The 23,269-nt window shown below is 58.2% G+C and overlaps 2 protein-coding genes across 3 annotated transcripts in view; one reads left to right on the top strand and one right to left on the bottom strand.

The window, feature by feature from the left end:
• The window catches only part of LOC147086707 (organic solute transporter subunit alpha), a 69,719-nt gene extending 67,595 nt beyond the window's left edge, over window positions 1-2,124 (bottom strand). Inside the window, exon 1 of the mRNA XM_085978856.1 lies at window positions 1,682-2,124. The gene's annotated coding sequence lies outside the window, so the exon portion shown is untranslated. The remainder of the gene's footprint in view (window positions 1-1,681) is intronic.
• Window positions 1-23,269, top strand: part of ftsj1 (FtsJ RNA 2'-O-methyltransferase 1) — a 166,255-nt gene that overhangs the window by 138,829 nt on the left and 4,157 nt on the right. The window contains exons 11-13 of one of the 2 annotated variants that reach the window (XM_085978852.1): window positions 14,813-14,844; window positions 19,578-19,638; window positions 21,140-21,332. In XM_085978852.1, coding sequence (XP_085834978.1) covers window positions 14,813-14,844; window positions 19,578-19,638; window positions 21,140-21,265 — 219 coding nt within the window. In that variant the 3' untranslated portion in view covers window positions 21,266-21,332. Of the gene's footprint in view, window positions 1-14,812; window positions 14,845-19,577; window positions 19,639-21,139; window positions 21,333-23,269 lie in introns of those variants that run through there. The other variant, XM_085978853.1, reaches the window with a different exon arrangement.

A 23,269-nucleotide genomic window follows, 5' to 3' on the forward strand; every position in this document is an offset into this window, starting at 1 on the left:
ACAGAGATAGGGAGGGGTGTAGGGGCTGGAGGAGGTTACAGAGATAGGGAGTGTTGTAGGGGCTGGAGGAGGTTACAGAGATAGGGAGGGGTGTAGGGGCTGGAGGAGGTTACAGAGATAGGGAGGGTTCTAGGGGCTGGAGGAGGTTACAGAGATAGGGAGGGGTGTAGGGGCTGGAGGAGGTTACAGAGATAGGGAGGGTTGTAGGGGCTGGAGGAGGTTACAGAGATAGGGAGGGGTGTAGGGGCTGGAGGAGGTTACAGAGATAGGGAGGGTTGTAGGGGCTGGAGGAGGTTACAGAGATAGGGAGGGGTGTAGGGGCTGGAGGAGGTTACAGAGATAGGGAGGGTTGTAGGGGCTGGAGGAGGTTACAGAGATAGGGAGGGGTGTAGGGGCTGGAGGAGGTTACAGAAATAGGGAGGGTTCTAGGGGCTGGAGGAGGTTACAGAGATAGGGAGGGGTGTAGGGGCTGGAGGAGGTTACAGAGATAGGGAGGGGTGTAGGGGCTGGAGGAGGTTACAGAGATAGGGAGTGTTGTAGGGGCTGGAGGAGGTTACAGAGATAGGGAGGGGTGTAGGGGCTGGAGGAGGTTACAGAGATAGGGAGGGTTCTAGGGGCTGGAGGAGGTTACAGAGATAGGGAGGGGTGTAGGGGCTGGAGGAGGTTACAGAGATAGGGAGGGTTGTAGGGGCTGGAGGAGGTTACAGAGATAGGGAGGGGTGTAGGGGCTGGAGGAGGTTACAGAGATAGGGAGGGTTGTAGGGGCTGGAGGAGGTTACAGAGATAGGGAGGGGTGTAGGGGCTGGAGGAGGTTACAGAGATAGGGAGGGTTGTAGGGGCTGGAGGAGGTTACAGAGATAGGGAGGGGTGTAGGGGCTGGAGGAGGTTACAGAAATAGGGAGGGTTGTAGGGGCTGGAGGAGGTTACAGAGATAGGGAGGGGTGTAGGGGCTGGAGGAGGTTACAGAGATAGGGAGGGTTGTAGGGGCTGGAGGAGGTTACAGAGATAGGGAGGGGTGTAGGGGCTGGAGGAGGTTACAGAAATAGGGAGGGTTGTAGGGGCTGGAGGAGGTTACAGAGATAGGGAGGGTTGTAGGGGCTGGAGGAGGTTACAGAGATAGGGAGGGTTGTAGGGGCTGGAGGAGGTTACAGAGATAGGGAGGGTTGTAGGGGCTGGAGGAGGTTACAGAGATAGGGAGTGTTGTCGGGGCTGGAGGAGGTTACAGAGATAGGGAGGGGTGTCGCGGCTGGAGGAGGTTACAGAGATAGGGAGGGGTGTAGGGGCTGGAGGAGGTTACAGAGATAGGGAGGGTTGTAGGGGCTGGAGGAGGTTACAGAGATAGGGAGGGGTGTAGGGGCTGGAGGAGGTTACAGAGAAAGGGAGGGGTGTAGGGGCTGGAGGAGGTTACAGAGATAGGGAGGGGTGTAGGGGCTGGAGGGGGTTACAGAGATAGGGAGGGGTGTAGGGGCTGGAGGAGGTTACAGAGATAGGGAGGGCTGGGGAAGGTTGAATGTTGTGGAATGCGGGACACAGCGGTTGTTAAGGGGTCTGGGACACTGTGTGGCTCGTGTGGGTTTTTTTTTGTGTCTCTCTGGGGTCGGGGAAGCCAGCTGAAAAAGAAAAATGCTTCCAAGTGATTTTGAACTGTTCAAACAGACCCGTGAGCTGCGGCAACACTGACCTGGTCAAGGGTCACGAGGCTTCACTCATGCCCGGGTACAATCGACCGACACAGAGGATTTGATGAGCCTGGGATTAAAGGGATGAAAGGGGGAGGCGGGGGGGGGATTAGCCGGCGAGGTGCCAGGACTCCCGCCTGCGGTGTCAGCACCGCCCCTCGGCCCTCTGCCGACTCGGCACAACGCTTTGTCAGCCGGTCCTGGGCGGGGGGGAGGGAGGCCTGGGCGGGGGGGAGGGAGGCCGGCTCGGGAAGCCTCAGGCGCTTCCGTTTCCAGAGAGTTCGCTTCACAAAGCTCGGCCCGGCGCGGCCCCGATAAATTCAGGAGAGGGGGGCCCCCCCCAGGCAGCCAGTCGCACAGGCAGCAGATCCGAAGCCAACAGGAGTGGAACACAGGCCGCGCGCAATGCCGGGGGCGAAAGGTAAACGGGTTCCGTTCAGTCCGTAAGGGTGACCCCGAGCTTCCGGTCGCCTGTCACTTTAATTCACCGCTCCACTCCCACTCGGACCTCACCATCCTTGGCCTCTTGTTCCACGGAAGCTCAACATAAACTCGAGGAACAGCACCTCATCTTCCGATTAGGCACTCTGCAGCCTTCCGGACTCAATATCGAGTTTAACAATTTCAGATCATAACCTCGGCCCCTATCACTTTTTACTTGTAATTTTTCCACTCCTTCCCCCCCCCACCCCGCCAAACTTTCCTTTTGTTTCTCTCTCACACCTGGCAGCTATCTCTTGCCCTGCCAGTACACTTCACACCTAATCTCAGCCTATTACCATCTCGTCCAGCTTCGAATACCTTTTATTGCCTCTTTCACTCCTTTTGTCTCTTTCACTTCTTTTGTCCGATCGCAGCCCTGCCTTCGATCTATTTTATTTTCTTTCCAGTTTTGAAGAAGGGTTTCGACCCGAAACGTCAACTCAAATTTCTCTCCACGGATGTTGCCTGACCTGCTGAGTTTTTCCAGCATTTTCTGTTGTTATTTCGGATTTCCAATATCTGCAGTATTTTGCTATCGTGCCTCAGGAGTGGTTGTTCGGCGGCGGGGGCGGGGGGGGGCGCGTGGGGGAAGAGCAGCGTTCCCCTCACGCACCATCGCCGGGTTGCCGCGGACGCTGGACGCCGGGCTATTCGACCAAGGGGGGCATCACCGCCGAGCCCAATCCTGTCCCCCACTGGGCCTCGGCAGCAGGACTTCGCTGCGCAGTGATCGGGAGCAGGGACCTCTGGCTGATTTCTGCGCTCCCCCCCCCCTCCGCCCAGCTCCCTTCCTAACCCAGGGGAGGGGGCTCTGAGGCACAAGCAAAGTAGCAGAGCTGCTTCAAACCGGAGTGTGAAGTTTCGCACGCGGCGCCTTTCGTCTTTCACTCATCCCCGAACTCGCGCCGAGTCCCGTTCATCTCACCCCGCTGCGCGCTCTCGCTGACCCCCATCGGTTCCCTGATTATAAAATTCTCCATCCTCCTGTTCAAATCCCTCCGTGGCCCTCCTCGCCCCCCTCCTCCCTATCTCTGTAACCTCCTCCAGCCCCCTACAACCCTCCCTATCTCTGTAACCCTCCTCCAGCCCCACAACCCTCCCTATCTCTGTAACCTCCTCCAGCCCCTACAACCCTCCCTATCTCTGTAACCTCCTCCGGCCCCCTCCCTATCTCTGTAACCTCCTCCAGCCCCTACAACCCTCCCTATCTCTGTAACCTCCTCCAGCCCCTACAACCCTCCCTATCTCTGTAACCTCCTCCAGCCCCTACACCCGTCCCTATCTCTGTAACCTCCTCCAGCCCCTACAACCCTCCCTAGCTCTGTAACCTCCTCCAGCCCCTACAACCCTCCCTATCTCTGTAACCTCCTCCAGCCCCCTACAACTCTCCCTATCACAATTCACAATTCAAATCGCTTTATTGCATGATAAGTTACATCTTATGTTGCCAAAGCATCAAAATACATTTATGGTTTAGCACATAAACGCAGTTCTATTCATACAGTGTATAAACAGGTATATCCCTGAGTGTATAAATATACATTCGCATTGTTTATATATATTCTCTTTCTTAGTTTACTGGGTTGTCCCTCTGTTCATGGCAAGCTGTAACATAGTGTGCCGCCAGTGTTACACAGCTTCTCTCCTCTCCCCAGTAGGAATGGGAGTTTTTGGTTGTCATTCAGATTTCTGAAATCAGGGCATATTTGTGAGAATTTTTGGTAGAAATTCTCCCTGATGCCTGATATTTTCCGCAGGCTGTGAGGAAGTGAATCTCTGTCTCCACTACTCCCTGACTGCAGTGAGAGCATATCCTGTCTTCTCTTGGCAGCCTGGTCTGCCTGTGTCTGCCTTTTTCGATCGCTAGACTATGTTCGCTAAGTCTGTACATTGTCAAGGTTCTTCTCAGTTTGTAACCTGCTCCAGCCCCCTACAACCCTCCCTATCTCTGTAACCTCCTCCAGCCCCCTACAACCCTCCCTATCTCTGTAACCTCCTCCAGCCCCCTACAACCCTCCCTATTTCTGTAATCTCCAGCCCCTACAACCCTCCCTATTTCTGTAATCTCCTCCAGCCCCGACAACCCTCCCTATCTCTGTAACCTCCTCCAGCCCCTACAACCCTCCCTATCTCTGTAACCTCCTCCAGCCCCCTACAACCCTCCCTATTTCTGTAATCTCCTCCAGCCCCTACAACCCTCCCTATTTCTGTAATCTCCTCCAGCCCCTACAACCCTCCCTATCTCTGTAACCTCCTCCAGCCCCTACAACCCTCCCTATCTCTGTAACCTCCTCCAGCCCCCTACAACCCTCCCTATCTCTGTAATCTCCTCCAGCCCCTACAACCCTCCCTATCTCTGTAACCTCCTCCAGCCCCCTACAACCCTCCCTATCTCTGTAATCTCCTCCAGCCCCTACAACCCTCCCTATCTCTGTAACCTCCTCCAGCCCCGACACCCCTCCCTATCTCTGTAACCTCCTCCAGCCCCCTACAACCCTCCCTATCTCTGTAATCTCCTCCAGCCCCTACATCCCTCCCTATCTCTGTAACCTCCTCCAGCCCCTACACCCCTCCCTATCTCTGTAACCTCCTCTAGCCCCCTACAACCCTCCCTATCTCTGTAATCTCCTCCAGCCCCTACAACACTCCCTATCTCTGTAACCTCCTCCAGCCCCTACAACCCTCCCTATCTCTGTAACCTCCTCCAGCCCCTACAACACTCCCTATCTCTGTAACCTCCTCCAGCCCCTACAACCCTCCCTATCTCTGTAACCTCCTCCAGCCCCTACAACACTCCCTATCTCTGTAACCTCCTCCACCCCCTACAACCCTCCCTATCTCTGTAACCTCCTCCAGCCCCTACAACACTCCCTATCTCTGTAACCTCCTCCAGCCCCTACAACCCTCCCTATCTCTGTAACCTCCTCCAGCCCCTACAACCCTCCCTATCTCTGTAACCTCCTCCAGCCCCTACAACCCTCCCTATCTCTGTAACCTCCTCCAGTCCCTACAACCCTCCCTATCTCTGTAACCTCCTCCAGCCCCTACAACCCTCCCTATCTCTGTAACCTCCTCCAGCCCCTACAACCCTCCCTATCTCTGTAACCTCCTCCAGCCCCTACAACCCTCCCTATCTCTGTAACCTCCTCCAGCCCCAACAACCCTCCCTATCTCTGTAACCTCCTCCAGCCCCATAACCCTCCCTATCTCTGTAACCTCCTCCAGCCCCTACAACCCTCCCTATCTCTGTAACCTCCTCCAGCCCCTACAACCCTCCCTATCTCTGTAACCTCCTCCAGCCCCTATAACCCTCCCTATCTCTGTAACCTCCTCCAGCCCCTACAACCCTCCCTATCTCTGTAACCTCCTCCAGCCCCTACAACCCTCCCTATCTCTGTAACCTCCTCCAGCCCTCTACACCCCTGCCTATCTCTGTAACCTCCTCCAGCCGCCTACAACCCTCCCTATCTCTGTAACCTCCTCCAGCCCTACACCCCTCCCTATCTCTGTAACCTCCTCCAGCCCTATAACCCTCCCTATCTCTGTAACCTCCTCCGGCCCCTACAACCCTCCCTATCTCTGTAACCTCCTCCAGCCCCTACAACCCTCCCTATCTCTGTAACCTCCTCCAGCCCCCTACAACCCTCCCTATCTCTGTAACCTCCTCCAGCCCTACACCCCTCCCTATCTCTGTAACCTCCTCCAGCCCTACAACCCTCCCTATCTCTGTAACCTCCTCCAGCCTCTACAACCCTCCCTATCTCTGTAACCTCCTCCAGCCCCTACAACCCTCCCTATCTCTGTAACCTCCTCCAGCCCCTACAACCCTCCCTATCTCTGTAACCTCCTCCAGCCCCTACAACCCTCCCTATCTCTGTAACCTCCTCCAGCCCCTACAACCCTCCCTATCTCTGTAACCTCCTCCAGCCCCCTACAACCCTCCCTATCTCTGTAACCTCCTCCAGCCCCCTACAACCCTCCCTATCTCTGTAACCTGCTCCAGCCCCTACACCCCTCCCTATCTCTGTAACCTCCTCCAGCCCCTACAACCCTCCCTATCTCTGTAACCTCCTCCAGCCCCTACAACCCTCTCTATCTCTGTAACCTCCTCCAGCCCCTACAACCCTCCCTATCTCTGTAACCTCCTCCAGCCCCAAAACCCTCCCTATCTCTGTAATCTCCTCCAGCCCCTACAACCCTCTCTATCTCTGTAACCTCCTCCAGCCCCTACACCCCTCCCTATCTCTGTAACCTCCTCCAGCCCCTACAACCCTCCCTATCTCTGTAACCTCCTCCAGCCCCTACAACCCTCCCTATCTCTGTAACCTGCTCCAGCCCCTACACCCCTCCCTATCTCTGTAACCTCCTCCAGCCCCTACAACCCTCCCTGTCTCTGTAACCTCCTCCAGCCCCTACAACCCTCCCTATCTCTGTAATCTCCTCCAGCCCCTACAACCCTCTCTATCTCTGTAACCTCCTCCAGCCCCTACACCCCTCCCTATCTCTGTAACCTCCTCCAGCCCCCTACAACCCTCCCTATCTCTGTAATCTCCTCCAGCCCCTACAACCCTCCCTATCTCTGTAACCTCCTCCAGCCCCTACAACCCTCCCTATCTCTGTAACCTGCTCCAGCCCCTACAACCCTCCCTATCTCTGTAACCTGCTCCAGCCCCAACAACCCTCCCTATCTCTGTAACCTCCTCCAGCCCCTACACCCCTCCCTATCTCTGTAACCTCCTCCAGCCCCTACAACCCTCCCTATCTCTGTAACCTCCTCCAGCCCCTACAACCCTCCCTATCTCTGTAACCTCCTCCAGCCCCCTACAACCCTCCCTATCTCTGTAATCTCCTCCAGCCCCTACAACCCTCTCTATCTCTGTAACCTCCTCCAGCCCCTACACCCCTCCCTATCTCTGTAACCTCCTCCAGCCCCTACAACCCTCCCTATCTCTGTAACCTCCTCCAGCCCCTACAACCCTCCCTATCTCTGTAACCTCCTCCAGCCCCCTACAACCCTCCCTATCTCTGTAACCTCCTCCAGCCCCTACAACCCTCCCTATCTCTGTAACCTCCTCCAGCCCCCTACAACCCTCCCTATCTCTGTAACCTCCTCCAGCCCCTACAACCCTCCCTATCTCTGTAACCTCCTCCAGCCCCTACAACCCTCCCTATCTCTGTAACCTCCTCCAGCCTCCTACAACCCTTCCTATCTCTGTAACCTCCTCCAGCCCCTACACCCCTCCCTATCTCTGTAACCTCCTCCAGCCCCTACAACCCTCCCTATCTCTGTAACCTCCTCCAGCCCCCTACAACCCTCCCTATCTCTGTAATCTCCTCCAGCCCCTACAACCCTCCCTATCTCTGTAACCTCCTCCAGCCCCTACAACCCTCCCTGTCTCTGTAACCTGCTCCAGCCCCCTACAACCCTCCCTATCTCTGTAACCTGCTCCAGCCCCCTACAACCCTCCCTATCTCTGTAATCTCCTCCAGCCCCTACACCCCTCCCTATCTCTGTAACCTCCTCCAGCCCCTACAACCCTCCCTATCTCTGTAACCTGCTCCAGCCCCTACAACCCTCCCTATCTCTGTAACCTGCTCCAGCCCCCTACAACCCTCCCTATCTCTGTAATCTCCTCCAGCCCCTACACCCCTCCCTATCTCTGTAACCTACTCCAGCCCCTACACCCCTCCCTATCTCTGTAACCTCCTCCAGCCCCCTACAACCCTCCCTATCTCTGTAACCTCCTCCAGCCCCTACAACCCTCCCTATCTCTGTAATCTCCTCCAGCCCCTACACCCCTCCCTATCTCTGTAACCTACTCCAGCCCCTACAACCCTCCCTATCTCTGTAACCTCCTCCAGCCCCTACACCCCTCCCTATCTCTGTAACCTCCTCCAGCCCCCTACAACCCTCCCTATCTCTGTAACCTCCTCCAGCCCCTACAACCCTCCCTATCTCTGTAACCTCCTCCAGCCCCTACAACCCTCCCTATCTCTGTAACCTGCTCCAGCCCCTACAACCCTCCCTATCTCTGTAACCTCCTCCAGCACCTACAACCCTCCCTATCTCTGTAACCTCCTCCAACCCCCTACAACCCTCCCTATCTCTGTAACCTCCCACAACCCTACAAGATCTCGGCGCTCCTCCAATTCTGGCCTCCTGCGCATCCCCCCGATTTCCATCGCTCCACCATTGGCGACCGCGCCAGGGCCCCTAAGCTCTGGAATTCCCTCCCTAAACCACTCCGCCTCTCTCTCCTCCTTTAAGACACTCCTTAAAACCTCCCTCTTTGACCAAGCTGTAGGTCGCCGGTCCCTAATACCTCCTTATGTGACTCGGTGCCTAATAACACTCCTATGAAGCTCCCAGGGATGTTAAAGGTGCTTTTTAAATGCAGGTTGTTGTGGTCCGTGTCTGAATCCTGTGGGTATGCGCTGTCGTTTCTCTGCCAGTTTCCCCCCCAGCCACCCACTTCTCCTCGCTGGGGTACAGGGCCCAATGAGGGCCCTCCGATACCACGCAAGCCCTCGTGTGTCTGACTGCGAGTGTTTGATGGGACAGTGTAGTGGGAGCTTTACTCTGTATCTAACCTGTGCTGTACCTGCCCTGGGAGTGTTTGATGGGACAGTGTAGAGGGAGCTTTACTCTGTATCTAACCCGTGCTGTACCTGCCCTGGGAGTGTTTGATGGGGACAGTGTAGAGGGAGCTTTACTCTGTATCTAACCCGTGCTGCACCTGCCCTGGGAGTGTTTGATGGGGACAGTGTAGAGGGAGCTTTACTCTGTATCTAACCCGTGCTGCACCTGCCCTGGGAGTGTTTGATGGGGACAGTGTAGAGGGAGCTTTACTCTGTATCTAACCTGTGCTGTACCTGCCCTGGGAGTGTTTGATGGGACAGTGTAGAGGGAGCTTTACTCTGTATCTAACCCGTGCTGCACCTGCCCTGGGAGTGTTTGATGGGGACAGTGTAGAGGGAGCTTTACTCTGTATCTAACCTGTGCTGTACCTGCCCTGGGAGTGTTTGATGGGACAGTGCAGAGGGAGCTTTACTCTGTATCTAACCTGTGCTGTACCTGCCCTGGGAGTGTTTGATGGGACAGTGTAGAGGGAGCTTTACTCTGTATATAACCCGTGCTGTACCTGCCCTGGGAGTGTTTGATGGGGACAGTGTAGAGGGAGCTTTACTCTGTATCTAACCCGTGCTGTACCTGTCCTGGGTGTGTTTGATGGGGACAGTGTAGAGGGAGCTTTACTCTGTATGTAACCCGTGCTGTACCTGCCCTGGGAGTGTTTGATGGGACAGTGTAGAGGGAGCTTTACTCTGTATCTAACCCGTGCTGTACCTGCCCTGGGAGTGTTTGATGGGACAGTGTAGAGGGAGCTTTACTCTGTATCTAACCCCGTGCTGTACCTGCCCTGGGAGTGTTTGATGGGGACAGTGTAGAGGGAACTTTACTCTGTATCTAACCCGTGCTGTACCTGCCCTGGGAGTGTTTGATGGGGACAGTGTAGAGGGAGCCTTACTCTGTATCTAACCCGTGCTGTACCTGCCCTGGGAGTGTTTGATGGGACAGTGTAGAGGGAGCTTTACTCTGTATCTAACCCGTGCTGTACCTGCCCTGGGAGTGTTTGATGGGACAGTGTAGAGGGAGCTTTACTCTGTATCTAACCCGTGCTGTACCTGCCCTGGAAGTGTTTGATGGGGACAGTGTAGAGGGAGCTTTACTCTGAATCTAACCCATGCTGTACCAGCCCTGGGAGTGTTTGATGGGGACAGTGTAATAAGACCATAAGAAATAGGAGCAGGAGTAGGCCAATCGGCCCCTCGAGCCTGCTCCGCCATTCAATAAGATCATGGCTGATCTGATCCTAACCGCCAATCCACTATCACAGAACCATCTCCTGAATCTAACAGAATTAGACACACGAAATAGGAGCAGGATCAGGCTACGTGGCCCCTGGGCCCGCTCTGCTACCCACAGCGCCATGACCGATCCGAACCTAGACTCATGTCCATATTCCTGCCCGCTCCCCATAACCCTTTATTCCCTTTACTTCTAGGAAACTGTCTATTTCTGTTTTAAATTTATGTAATGATGTAGCTTCTACAGCTTTTTGGGGCAGCATATTCCATGGACCTACCACCCTCTGAGTGAAGTAGTTCCTCCTCATCTCAGTTTTGAAAGAGCAGCCCCTTATTCTAAGACTATGCCCCCTAGTTCTAGTTTCACCCATCATCGGGAACATCTTCCCTGCATCCACCCGATCCAACCCCTTCACAATCTTATATGTTTCAATAAGATCGCCTCTCATTCTTCTGAACTCCAATGAGTAGAGTCCCAATCTACTCAACCTCTCCTCATATGTCCATCCCCTCATCCCCGGGATTAACCGAGTGAACCTTCTTTGTACTGACTCGAGAGCAAGTATGTCCTTTCTTAAGTATGGACACCAAAACTGTACGCAGTATTCCAGGTGCGGTCTCACCAATACCTTGTACAACTGAAGCAATACCTCCCTATTTTTATATTCTATCCCCCTAGCAATGAAAGCCAACATTCCATTGGGCTTCTTAATCACTTGCTGCACCTGCATACTAACCTTTTGAGTTTCGTGCACCAGGACCCCCAGATCCCTTTGTACTTCAGTACTTTCCAGTTTCTTGCCATTAAGATAATAACTTGCTCTACGATTTTTCCTGCCAAAGTGCATAACCTCACACTTTCCAGTATTGTATTCCATCTGCCAAATCTCTGCCCACTTACTTCGCCTGTCTATGTCCCCTTGCAGGTTTTTTATGTCCTCCTCACTCACTACTTTCCCTCCCATCTTAGTATCATCTGCAAACTTTGATATGTTACACTCGATCCCCTCCTCCAAATCGTTAATATAGATTGTAAAGAGTTGGGGACCCAGCACTGACCCCTGCGGAACACCACTAGTTACTGATTGCCAGTCTGAGAATGAACCATTTATCCCAACTCTCTGCCTTCTGTTAGATAGCCAATCCTCTATCCATGCCAGAATATTACCCCCAATCCTGTGATTTTTTATCTTAAGCAATAATCTTTTGTGTGGCCCCTTGTCAAATGCCTTTTGGAAGTCTAAATACACTACGTCCACTGGTTCCCCTTTATCCACCCTATATGTTACTTCCTCAAAGAACTCCAGCAAATTTGTCAAACATGACTTCCCCTTCATAAAACCATGCTGACTTTGTCCTATTCAATTATGATTATCCAAATATCCTGTCACTGTCTCCTTAATAATGGACTCCAATATTTTACCTACCACAGATGTTAGGCTAACTGGTCTATAGTTTCCAGCCTTCTGCCTACTGCCCTTTTTAAATAAGGGTGTTACATTAGCAGTTTTCCAGTCGGCCGGGACCTTTGCTGAGTCCAGGGAGTTTTGGAAAATTATTACCAATGCATCCACAATCCCTACCGCCACTTCCCTCAAGACCCTAGGATGTAAGCCATCAGGTCCAGGTGATTTATCCGCCTTGAGTCCCATTATTTTACCGAGTACCACTTCCTTAGTGATTTTGATCGTGTTTAGCTCCTCACCCCCTATAGCCCCCTGTTTGTCCAGTGTTGGGATATTCTTAGTGTCCTCTACTGTAAAGACTGATACAAAATATTCATTCAGTGTTTTAGCCATCTCCATATTTCCCACCATTAATTTCCCGGTCTCATCCTCTAAGGGACCAACATTTACTTCAGCCACCCTTTTTCTTTTTATATAAGTATAAAAATTCTTACTATCTGTTTTTATATTTTTTGCTAATTTACTTTCATAATCTATCTTCCCTTTCTTAATCAATCTTTTTGTTATTTTTTGCTGTCTTTTAAACTTTTCCCAATCCTCTATCCTCCCACTAGATTTGGCTACCTTATATGCCCTTGTTTTTAGTCGAATACTATCCTTAATTTCTTTACTTAGCCGCGGATGGCTGTCTTTTCTTTTACACCCTTTTCTTCTCAGTGGAATATATTTTTTTTGGAGGGACAGGGAGCTTTACTCTGTAGCTAACCCGTGCTGTACCTGCCCTGGGAGTGTTTGATGGGACAGTGCAGAGGGAGCTTTACTCTGTATCTAACCCGTGCTGTACCTGCCCTGGGAGTGTTTGATGGGACAGTGTAGAGGGAGCTTTACTCTGTATCTAACCCATGCTGTACCTGCCCTGGGAGTGTTTGATGGGACAGTGTAGAGGGAGCTTTACTCTGTATCTAACCCATGCTGTACCTGCCCTGGGAGTGTTTGATGGGACAGTGTAGAGGGAGCTTTACTCTGTATCTAACCCGTGCTGTACCTGCCCTGGGAGGGTTTGATGGGACAGTGTAGAGGGAGCTTTACTCTGTATCTAACCCGTGCTGTACCTGCCCTGGGAGTGTTTGATGGGACAGTGCAGAGGGAGCTTTACTCTGTATCTAACCCGTGCTGTACCTGCCCTGGGAGTGTTTGATGGGACAGTGTAGAGGGAGCTTTACTCTGTATCTAACCCGTGCTGTACCTGCCCTGGGAGTGTTTGATGGGACAGTGTAGAGGGAGCTTTACTTTCTAGCTAACCCGTGCTGTACCTACCCTGGGAGTGTTTGATGGGGACACTGTAGAGGGAGCTTTACTCTGTATCTAACCCATGCTGTACCTGCCCTGGGAGTGTTTGATGGGACAGTGTAGAGGGAGCTTTACTCTGTATCTAACCCGTGCTGTACCTGCCCTGGGAGTGTTTGATGGGACAGTGTAGAGGGAGCTTTACTCTGTATCTAACCCGTGCTGTACCTGCCCTGGGAGTGTTTGATGGGACAGTGTAGAGGGAGCTTTACTCTGTATCTAACCCGTGCTGTACCTGCCCTGGGAGTGTTTGATGGGACAGTGTAGAGGGAGCTTTACTCTGTATCTAACCCGTGCTGTACCTGCCCTGGGAGTGTTTGATGGGGACAGTGTAGAGGGAGCGTTACTCTCTAGCTAACCCGTGCTGTACCTGCCCTGGGAGTGTTTGATGGGACAGTGTAGAGGGAGCTTTACTCTGTATCTAACCCGTGCTGTACCTGCCCTGGGAGTGTTTGATGGGACAGTGTAGAGGGAGCTTTACTCTGTATCTAACCCGTGCTATACCTGCCCTGGGAGTGTTTGATGGGACAGTGTAGAGGGAGCTTTACTCTGTATCTAACCCGTGCTGTACCTGCCCTGGGAGTGTTTGATGGGACAGTGCAGAGGGAGCTTTACTCTGTATCTAACCCGTGCTGTACCTGCCCTGGGAGTGTTTGATGGGACAGTGTAGAGGGAGCTTTACTCTGTATCTAACCCATGCTGTACCTGCCCTGGGAGTGTTTGATGGGACAGTGTAGAGGGAGCTTTACTCTGTATCTAACCCGTGCTGTACCTGCCCTGGGAGGGTTTGATGGGACAGTGTAGAGGGAGCTTTACTCTGTATCTAACCCGTGCTGTACCTGCCCTGGGAGTGTTTGATGGGACAGTGCAGAGGGAGCTTTACTCTGTATCTAACCCGTGCTGTACCTGCCCTGGGAGTGTTTGATGGGACAGTGTAGAGGGAGCTTTACTCTGTATCTAACCCGTGCTGTACCTGCCCTGGGAGTGTTTGATGGTGACAGTGCAGAGGGAGCTTTACTCTGTATCTAACCCGTGCTGTACCTGCCCTGGGAGTGTTTGATGGGACAGTGTAGAGGGAGCTTTACTCTGTATCTAACCCGTGCTGTACCTGCCCTGGGAGTGTTTGATGGGACAGTGTAGAGGGAGCTTTACTTTCTAGCTAACCCGTGCTGTACCTACCCTGGGAGTGTTTGATGGGGACACTGTAGAGGGAGCTTTACTCTGTATCTAACCCATGCTGTACCTGCCCTGGGAGTGTTTGATGGGACAGTGTAGAGGGAGCTTTACTCTGTATCTAACCCGTGCTGTACCTGCCCTGGGAGTGTTTGATGGGACAGTGTAGAGGGAGCTTTACTCTGTATCTAACCCGTGCTGTACCTGCCCTGGGAGTGTTTGATGGGACAGTGTAGAGGGAGCTTTACTCTGTATCTAACCCGTGCTGTACCTGCCCTGGGAGTGTTTGATGGGACAGTGTAGAGGGAGCTTTACTCTGTATCTAACCCGTGCTGTACCTGCCCTGGGAGTGTTTGATGGGACAGTGTAGAGGGAGCTTTACTCTGTATCTAACCCCGTGCTGTACCTGCCCTGGGAGTGTTTGATGGGGACAGTGTAGAGGGAGCTTTACTCTGTATCTAACCCGTGCTGTACCTGCCCTGGGAGTGTTTGATGGGGACAGTGTAGAGGGAGCTTTACTCTGTATCTAACCCGTGCTGTACCTGCCCTGGGAGTGTTTGTTGGGACAGTGTAGAGGGAGCTTTACTCTGTATCTAACCCGTGCTGTACCTGCCCTGGGAGTGTTTGATGGGGACAGTGTAGAGGGAGCTTTACTCTGTATCTAACCCCGTGCTGTACCTGCCCTGGGAGTGTTTGATGGGGACAGTGTAGAGGGAGCTTTACTCTGTATCTAACCCCGTGCTGTACTTGGCCTGGGAGTGTTTGACAGTACAGTAAGATCCCGCAACGATCCGTGAGACAATGAATACCGTGTGTTCGATTCCTGCTGATCACGTGTTTCCGTCTGTTCTCCCACAGGAAACAAGTCCGACAAGAAATCTTCCACCAAGGTAAGTTTTGAAAGTGATTCTGTAACCCTCCCGATGGTTGTGTGTGAGGAAATGTAGCATGGTACTGAGTCACTCGAAGAAGGATACTGGCCTCAGCACTTGCAGGGTGGAGAACAAGGTTTCTGGGTCCCGATGACAAGCCAGTGCTTCCTGCAGTCTGATATCGGACTCGGGCGAGCACTCCCACAGTCGAATAGCACAGCAACATTCAGCATCTGTGTTCACAACGATGCACGGTGACGGGACGCGGGTCTGTGCCTGTGATTCCCCCGCACGGTGACGGGACGCGGGTCTGTGCCTGTGATTCCCCCACACGGTGACGGGACGCGGGTCTGTGCCTGTGATTCCCCCACACGGTGGCGGGACGCGGGTCTGTGCCTGTGATTCCCCCACACGGTGACGGGACGCGGGTCTGTGCCTGTGATTCCCCCGCACGGTGACGGGACGCGGGTTTGTGTCTGCGATTCCCCCGCACGGTGACGGGACGCAGGTTTGTGTCTGCGATTCCCCCGCACGGTGACGGGATGCGGGTTTGTGTCTGCGATTCCCCCGCACGGTGACGGGACGCGGGTCTGTGCCTGTGATTCCCCCGCACGGTGACGGGACGCGGGTCTGTGTCTGCGATTCCCCCACACGGTGACGGGACGCGGGTCTGTGCCTGCGATTCCCCCACACGGTGACGGGACGCGGGTCTGTGCCTGCGATTCCCCCGCATGGTGACGGGGACGCGGGTCTGTGCCTGCGATTCCCCCGCACGGTGACGGGACGCGGGTCTGTGCCTGCGATTCCCCCGCACGGTGACGGGACGCGGGTCTGTGTCTGCGATTCCCCCGCATGGTGACGGGGACGCGGGTCTGTGCCTGCGATTCCCCCGCACGGTGACGGGACGCGGGTCTGTGTCTGCGATTCCCCTACACGGTGACGGGACACGGGTCTGTGTCTGCGATTCCCCCGCACGGTGACGGGACGCGGGTCTGTGCCTGCGATTCCCCCGCACGGTGACGGGACGCGGGTCTGTGTCTGCGATTCCCCCGCATGGTGACGGGACGCGGGTCTGTGCCTGCGATTCCCCCGCACGGTGACGGGACGCGGGTCTGTGTCTGCGATTCCCCCGCACGGTGATGGGACGCGGGTCAGTGCCTGGGATTCCCCCGCACGGTGATGGGACGCGGGTCTGTGTCTGTGATTCCCCCGCACGGTGTCGGGACGCGGGTCTGTGCCTGCGATTCCCCCGCACGGTGACGGGACGCGGGTCTGAGCCTGCGATTCCCCCGCACGGTGATGGGACGCGGGTCTGTGCCTGCGATTCCCCCGCACGGTGACGGGACGCGGGTCTGTGTCTGCGATTCCCCCGCACGGTGACGGGACGCGGGTCTGTGCCTGCGATTCCCCCGCACGGTGACAGGACGCGGGTCTGTGTCTGCGATTCCCCCGCACGGTGACGGGACGCAGGTCTGAGCCTGCGATTCCCCCGCACGGTGACGGGACGCGGGTCTGTGACTGCGATTCCCCCGCACGGTGACGGGACGCGGGTCTGTGTCTGCGATTCCCCCGCACGGTGACGGGACGCGGGTCTGTGTCTGCGATTCCCCCGCACAGTGACGGGACGCGGGTCTGTGTCTGCGATTCCCCCGCACGGTGATGGGACGCGGGTCTGTGTCTGCGATTCCCCCGCACGGTGACGGGACGCGGGTCTGTGTCTGCGATTCCCCTGCATGGTGACGGGACGCGGGTCTGTGCCTGCGATTCCCCCGCACGGTGACGGGACGCGGGTCTGTGCCTGCGATTCCCCCGCACGGTGACGGGACGCGGGTCTGAGCCTGCGATTCCCCCGCACGGTGATGGGACGCGGGTCTGTGGCTGCGATTCCCCCGCACGGTGACGGGACGCGGGTCTGTCCCTGCGATTCCCCCGCACGGTGATGGGACGCGGGTCTGTGCCTGCGATTCCCCCGCACGGTGACGGGACGCGGGTCTGTGCCTGCGATTCCCCCGCACGGTGAGGGGACGCGGGTCTGTGCCTGCGATTCCCCCGCACGGTGACGGGACGCGGGTCTGTCCCTGCGATTCCCCCGCACGGTGATGGGACGCGGGTCTGTGTCTGCGATTCCCCCGCACGGTGACGGGACGCGGGTCTGTGCCTGCGATTCCCCCGCATGGTGATGGGACGCGGGTCTGTGTCTGCGATTCCCCCGCACGGTGACGGGACGCGGGTCTGTGTCTGCGATTCCCCCGCACGGTGACGGGACGCGGGTCTGTGCCTGCGATTCCCCCGCACGGTGACGGGACGCGGGTCTGTCCCTGCGATTCCCCCGCACGGTGATGGGACGCGGGTCTGCGTCTGCGATTCCCCCGCACGGTGATGGGACGCGGGTCTGTGTCTGCGATTCCCCCGCATGGTGACGGGACGCGGGTCTGTGTCTGTGATTTCGCCGCACGGTGACGGGACGCGGGTCTGTGTCTGCGATTCCCCCGCACGGTGACGGGACGCGGGTTTCAATCTTCGATTCCCCCGCACGGTGATGGGATGCGGGTTTGTGTCTGCGATTCCCCCGCACGGTGACGGGACGCAGGTCTGTGCCTGCGATTCCCCCGCACGGTGACGGGACGCGGGTCTGTGCCTGTGATTCCCCCGCACGGTGACGGGACGCGGGTCTGTGTCTGCGATTCCCCCGCACAGTGACGGGACGCGGGTCTGTGTCTGCGATTCTCCCGCACGGTGACGGGACGCGGGTCTGTGCCTGCGATTCCCCCGCATGGTGATGGGACGCGGGTCTGTGTCTGCGATTCCCCCGCACGGTGACGGGACGCGGGTCTGTGCCTGTGATTCCCCCGCATGGTGATGGGACGCGGGTCTGTGTCTGCGATTCCCCCGCACGGTGACGGGACGCGGGTCTGTGCCTGCGATTCCCCCGCACGGTGACGGGACGCGGGTCTGTGTCTGCGATGCCCCCGCACGGTGACTGGACGCGGGTCTGTGTCTGCGATTCCCCCGCACGGTGACGGGACGCGGGTTTGTGTCTGCGATTCCCCCGCACGGTGACGGGACGCGGGTCTGTGTCTGTGATTCCCCCGCACGGTGACGGGACGCGGGTCTGTGTCTGCGATTCCCCCGCACGGTGCCGGGACGCGGGTCTGTGTCTGCGATTCCCCCGCACGGTGACAGGACGCCGGTCTGTGTCTGCCATTCCCCCGCACGGTGACGGGACGCGGGTCTGTGCCTGTGATTCCCCCGCACGGTGACGGGACGCGGGTCTGTGCCTGCGATTCCCCCGCACGGTGACGGGACGCGGGTCTGTGTCTGCGATTCCCCCGCACGGTGACGGGACGCGGGTTTGTGTCTGCGATTCCCCCGCACGGTGACGGGACGCGGGTCTGTGCCTGCGATTCCCCCGCACGGTGACGGGACGCGGGTTTGTGTCTGCGATTCCCCCGCATGGTGACGGGACGCGGGTCTGTGCCTGCGATTCCCCCGCACGGTGACTGGACGCGGGTCTGTGCCTGCGATTCCCCCGCACGGTGACGGGACGCGGGTCTGTGTCTATGATTTCCCCGCACGGTGATGGGACGCGGGTTTCAGTCTGCGATTCCCCCTCGCGGTGACGGGACGCGGGTCTGTGCCTGCGATTCCCCCGCACGGTGACGGGACGCGGGTCTGTGCCTGCGATTCCCCCGCACGGTGACGGGACGCGGGTCTGTGTTTGCGATTCCCCCGCACGGTGACGGGACGCGGGTCTGTGCCTGCGATTCCCACGCACGGTGACGGGACGCGGGTCTGTGCCTGCGATTCCCCCGCACGGTGACGGGACGCGGGTCTGTGACTGCGATTCCCCCGCACGGTGACGGGACGCGGGTCTGTGCCTGCGATTCCCCCGCACGGTGACGGGACGCGGGTCTGTGCCTGCGATTCCCCCGCACGGTGACGGGACGCGGGTCTGTGTCTGCGATTCCCCCGCACGGTGATGGGACGCGGGTCTGAGCCTGCGATTCCCCCGCACGGTGACGGGACGCGGGTCTGTGCCTGCGATTCCCCCGCACGGTGACGGGACGCGGGTCTGTGCCTGCGATTCCCCTGCACGGTGACGGGACGCGGGTCTGTGTCTGCGATTCCCCCGCACGGTGACGGGACGCGGGTCTGTGTCCGCGATTCCCCCGCACGGTGACGGGACGCGGGTCTGTGCCTGCGATTCCCCCGCACGGTGACGGGACGCGGGTCTGTGTCTTCGATTCCCCCGCACGGTGACGGGACGCGGGTCTGTGTCTGCGATTCCCCCGCACGGTGACGGGACGCGGGTCTGTGCCTGCGATTCCCCCGCACGGTGACTGGACGCGGGTCTGTGTCTGCGATTCCCCCGCACGGTGACGGGACGTGGGTCTGTGCCTGCGATTCCCCCGCACGGTGACTGGACGCGGGTCTGTGCCTGCGATTCCCCCGCACGGTGACTGGACACGGGTCTGTGTCTGCGATTCCCCCGCACGGTGACTGGACGCGGGTCTGTGTCTGCGATTCCCCCGCACGGTGACGGGACGTGGGTCTGTGCCTGCGATTCCCCCGCACGGTGACGGGACGCGGGTCTGTGCCTGCGATTCCCCCGCACGGTGACGGGACGCGGGTCTGTCTCTGCCCTGGGAGTGTTTGATGGGGCAGGGACATTACTCAGGTCTGGCTCGCGTATCAGTCATTCAGCTGGTGGGATTTCCTAATAATTGAGAATTTTTTTTCCAATCTTGCAGCAGGTTCCGAAGGAACAGCCAAAGAAAGGAGATCAGAAAGGCCAAGAGAAGAAGCAAGGAGGTGAGTAGAATAAACCGGCACACCCGCCACCCGGGGCTCAGTGGGTCTCACTCTCACCTCAGAGTCAGAAGGTTGTGGGTTCAAGTCCCCACTCCAGAGACTCGAGCACAAAAATCTAGGCAGACACTCCCAGTGTAGTACTGAGGGAGCGCCGCACTGTCGGAGGGGCAGTAGTGAGGGAGGGCCGCACTGTCGGAGGGGCGGTACTGAGGGAGCGCCGCACTGTCGGAGGGGCGGTACTGAGGGAGCGCCGCACTGTCGGAGGGGCGGTACTGAGGGAGCGCCGCACTGTCGGAGGGGCGGTACTGAGGGAGCGCCGCACTGTCGGAGGGGCGGTACTGAGGGAGCGCCGCACTGTCGGAGGGGCGGTACTGAGGGAGCGCCGCACTGTCGGAGGGGCGGTACTGAGGGAGGGCCGCACTGTCGGAGGGGCGGTACTGAGGGAGCGCCGCACTGTCGGAGGGGCGGTACTGAGGGAGCGCCGCACTGTCGGAGGGGCGGTACTGAGGGAGCGCCGCACTGTCGGAGGGGCGGTACTGAGGGAGCGCCGCACTGTCGGAGGGGCGGTGCTGAGGGAGCGCCGCACTGTCGGAGGGGCGGTACTGAGGGAGGGCCGCACTGTCGGAGGGGCGGTACTGAGGGAGCGGCGCACTGTCGGAGGGGCGGTACTGAGAGAGCGCCGCACTGTCGGAGGGGCGGTACTGAGAGAGCGCCGCACTGTCGGTGGGACGGTACTGAGGGAGCGCCGCACTGTCGGAGGGGCGGTACTGAGGGAGCGCCGCACTGTCGGAGGGGCGGTACTGAGGGAGGGCCGCACTGTCGGAGGGGCGGTACTGAGGGAGCGGCGCACTGTCGGAGGGGCGGTACTGAGGGAGCGGCGCACTGTCGGAGGGGCGGTACTGAGGGAGCGCCGCACTGTCGGAGCGGCGGTACTGAGGGAGCGCCGCATTGTCGGAGGGGCGGTACTGAGGGAGCGCCGCACCGTCAGTGGGGCGGTACTGAGGGAGCGCCGCACTGTCGGAGGGGCGGTACTGAGGGAGCGCCGCACTGTCGGAGGGGCAGTACTGAGGGAGCGCCGCACTGTCGGAGGGGCGGTACTGAGGGAGCGCCGCACTGTCGGAGGGGCGGTACTGAGGGAGGGGAGTTCTCCCTGGTGTCCTGGGGCCAATATTTATCCCTCAATCAACATCACTAAAACAGATTATCCAGTCATTATCACATTGCTGTTCGTGGGAGCTTGCTGTGCGCAAATTATCTGCCGTGTTTCCTAAATTACAACAATGACCACACTTCAAAAAAAAAAGTCCTTCATTGGCTGTGAAGCGCTTTGGGACGTCCGGCGGTGATGAAAGGTGCTGGAGAAACGCGAGTCTGTCCCTCTTTTTAATTGTACGCGGGCGTTTATTTATTCGCCCGGGTGCCCGGCTTCTTGGCGGGTGGCTATACTGCGACCGGAAGTTTTATTGAGGCCAATTTATCCTCTTCTTCCTCCCGAGTGCAGGGCAGCCAAAGGCCGAGGAGCAATAACCTGCAGAGCTTCCTGAAGATGGCACTGGAGGCCTTGCTGGGACCCTGTAGACGGAGACGGAGGAGGACCAGAGCGCCACGCGAATGCAGGAGCTGCTGAGGCAGCTCACCGCTCAACTCCTCTGTGAAAATGTACTCCTTAAATAAAGTACCCAAATTCGTCCAAAGACCGTGTCTCTCTTTCTCTCAAGTGTCGGCAGAATTATTTGCTCGTTACGAGGTGCACAGGACGCGGTTCTGTGTCTGCGATTCCCCCGCACGGTGACGGGACGCGGGTCTGTGTCTGCGATTCCCCCGCACCGTGACGGGACGCGGGTCTGTGTCTGCGATTCCCCCGCACGGTGACGGGACGCAGGTTTGTGTCTGCGATTCCCCCGCACGGTGACGGGACGCGGGTCTGTGCCTGTGATTCCCCCACACGGTGACGGGACGCGGGTCTGTGCCTGTGATTCCCCCACACGGTGGCGGGACGCGGGTCTGTGCCTGTGATTCCCCCACACGGTGACGGGACGCGGGTCTGTGCCTGTGATTCCCCCGCACGGTGACGGGACGCGGGTTTGTGTCTGCGATTCCCCCGCACGGTGACGGGACGCAGGTTTGTGTCTGCGATTCCCCCGCACGGTGACGGGATGCGGGTTTGTGTCTGCGATTCCCCCGCACGGTGACGGGACGCGGGTCTGTGCCTGTGATTCCCCCGCACGGTGACGGGACGCGGGTCTGTGTCTGCGATTCCCCCACACGGTGACGGGACGCGGGTCTGTGCCTGCGATTCCCCCACACGGTGACGGGACGCGGGTCTGTGCCTGCGATTCCCCCGCATGGTGACGGGGACGCGGGTCTGTGCCTGCGATTCCCCCGCACGGTGACGGGACGCGGGTCTGTGCCTGCGATTCCCCCGCACGGTGACGGGACGCGGGTCTGTGTCTGCGATTCCCCCGCATGGTGACGGGGACGCGGGTCTGTGCCTGCGATTCCCCCGCACGGTGACGGGACGCGGGTCTGTGTCTGCGATTCCCCTACACGGTGACGGGACACGGGTCTGTGTCTGCGATTCCCCCGCACGGTGACGGGACGCGGGTCTGTGCCTGCGATTCCCCCGCACGGTGACGGGACGCGGGTCTGTGTCTGCGATTCCCCCGCATGGTGACGGGACGCGGGTCTGTGCCTGCGATTCCCCCGCACGGTGACGGGACGCGGGTCTGTGTCTGCGATTCCCCCGCACGGTGATGGGACGCGGGTCAGTGCCTGGGATTCCCCCGCACGGTGATGGGACGCGGGTCTGTGTCTGTGATTCCCCCGCACGGTGTCGGGACGCGGGTCTGTGCCTGCGATTCCCCCGCACGGTGACGGGACGCGGGTCTGAGCCTGCGATTCCCCCGCACGGTGATGGGACGCGGGTCTGTGCCTGCGATTCCCCCGCACGGTGACGGGACGCGGGTCTGTGTCTGCGATTCCCCCGCACGGTGACGGGACGCGGGTCTGTGTCTGCGATTCCCCCGCACAGTGACGGGACGCGGGTCTGTGTCTGCGATTCCCCCGCACGGTGATGGGACGCGGGTCTGTGTCTGCGATTCCCCCGCACGGTGACGGGACGCGGGTCTGTGTCTGCGATTCCCCTGCATGGTGACGGGACGCGGGTCTGTGCCTGCGATTCCCCCGCACGGTGACGGGACGCGGGTCTGTGCCTGCGATTCCCCCGCACGGTGACGGGACGCGGGTCTGAGCCTGCGATTCCCCCGCACGGTGATGGGACGCGGGTCTGTGGCTGCGATTCCCCCGCACGGTGATGGGACGCGGGTCTGTCCCTGCGATTCCCCCGCACGGTGATGGGACGCGGGTCTGTGCCTGCGATTCCCCCGCACGGTGACGGGACGCGGGTCTGTGGCTGCGATTCCCCCGCACGGTGAGGGGACGCGGGTCTGTGCCTGCGATTCCCCCGCACGGTGACGGGACGCGGGTCTGTCCCTGCGATTCCCCCGCACGGTGATGGGACGCGGGTCTGTGTCTGCGATTCCCCCGCACGGTGACGGGACGCGGGTCTGTGCCTGCGATTCCCCCGCATGGTGATGGGACGCGGGTCTGTGTCTGCGATTCCCCCGCACGG

This window comes from Somniosus microcephalus, unplaced genomic scaffold (genome assembly GCF_052327205.1).
Source record: "Somniosus microcephalus isolate GS21.2 unplaced genomic scaffold, FLI_Smic_1.0 unresolved_chr7, whole genome shotgun sequence".
NCBI classification, from domain to species: Eukaryota; Metazoa; Chordata; class Chondrichthyes; order Squaliformes; family Somniosidae; genus Somniosus; species Somniosus microcephalus.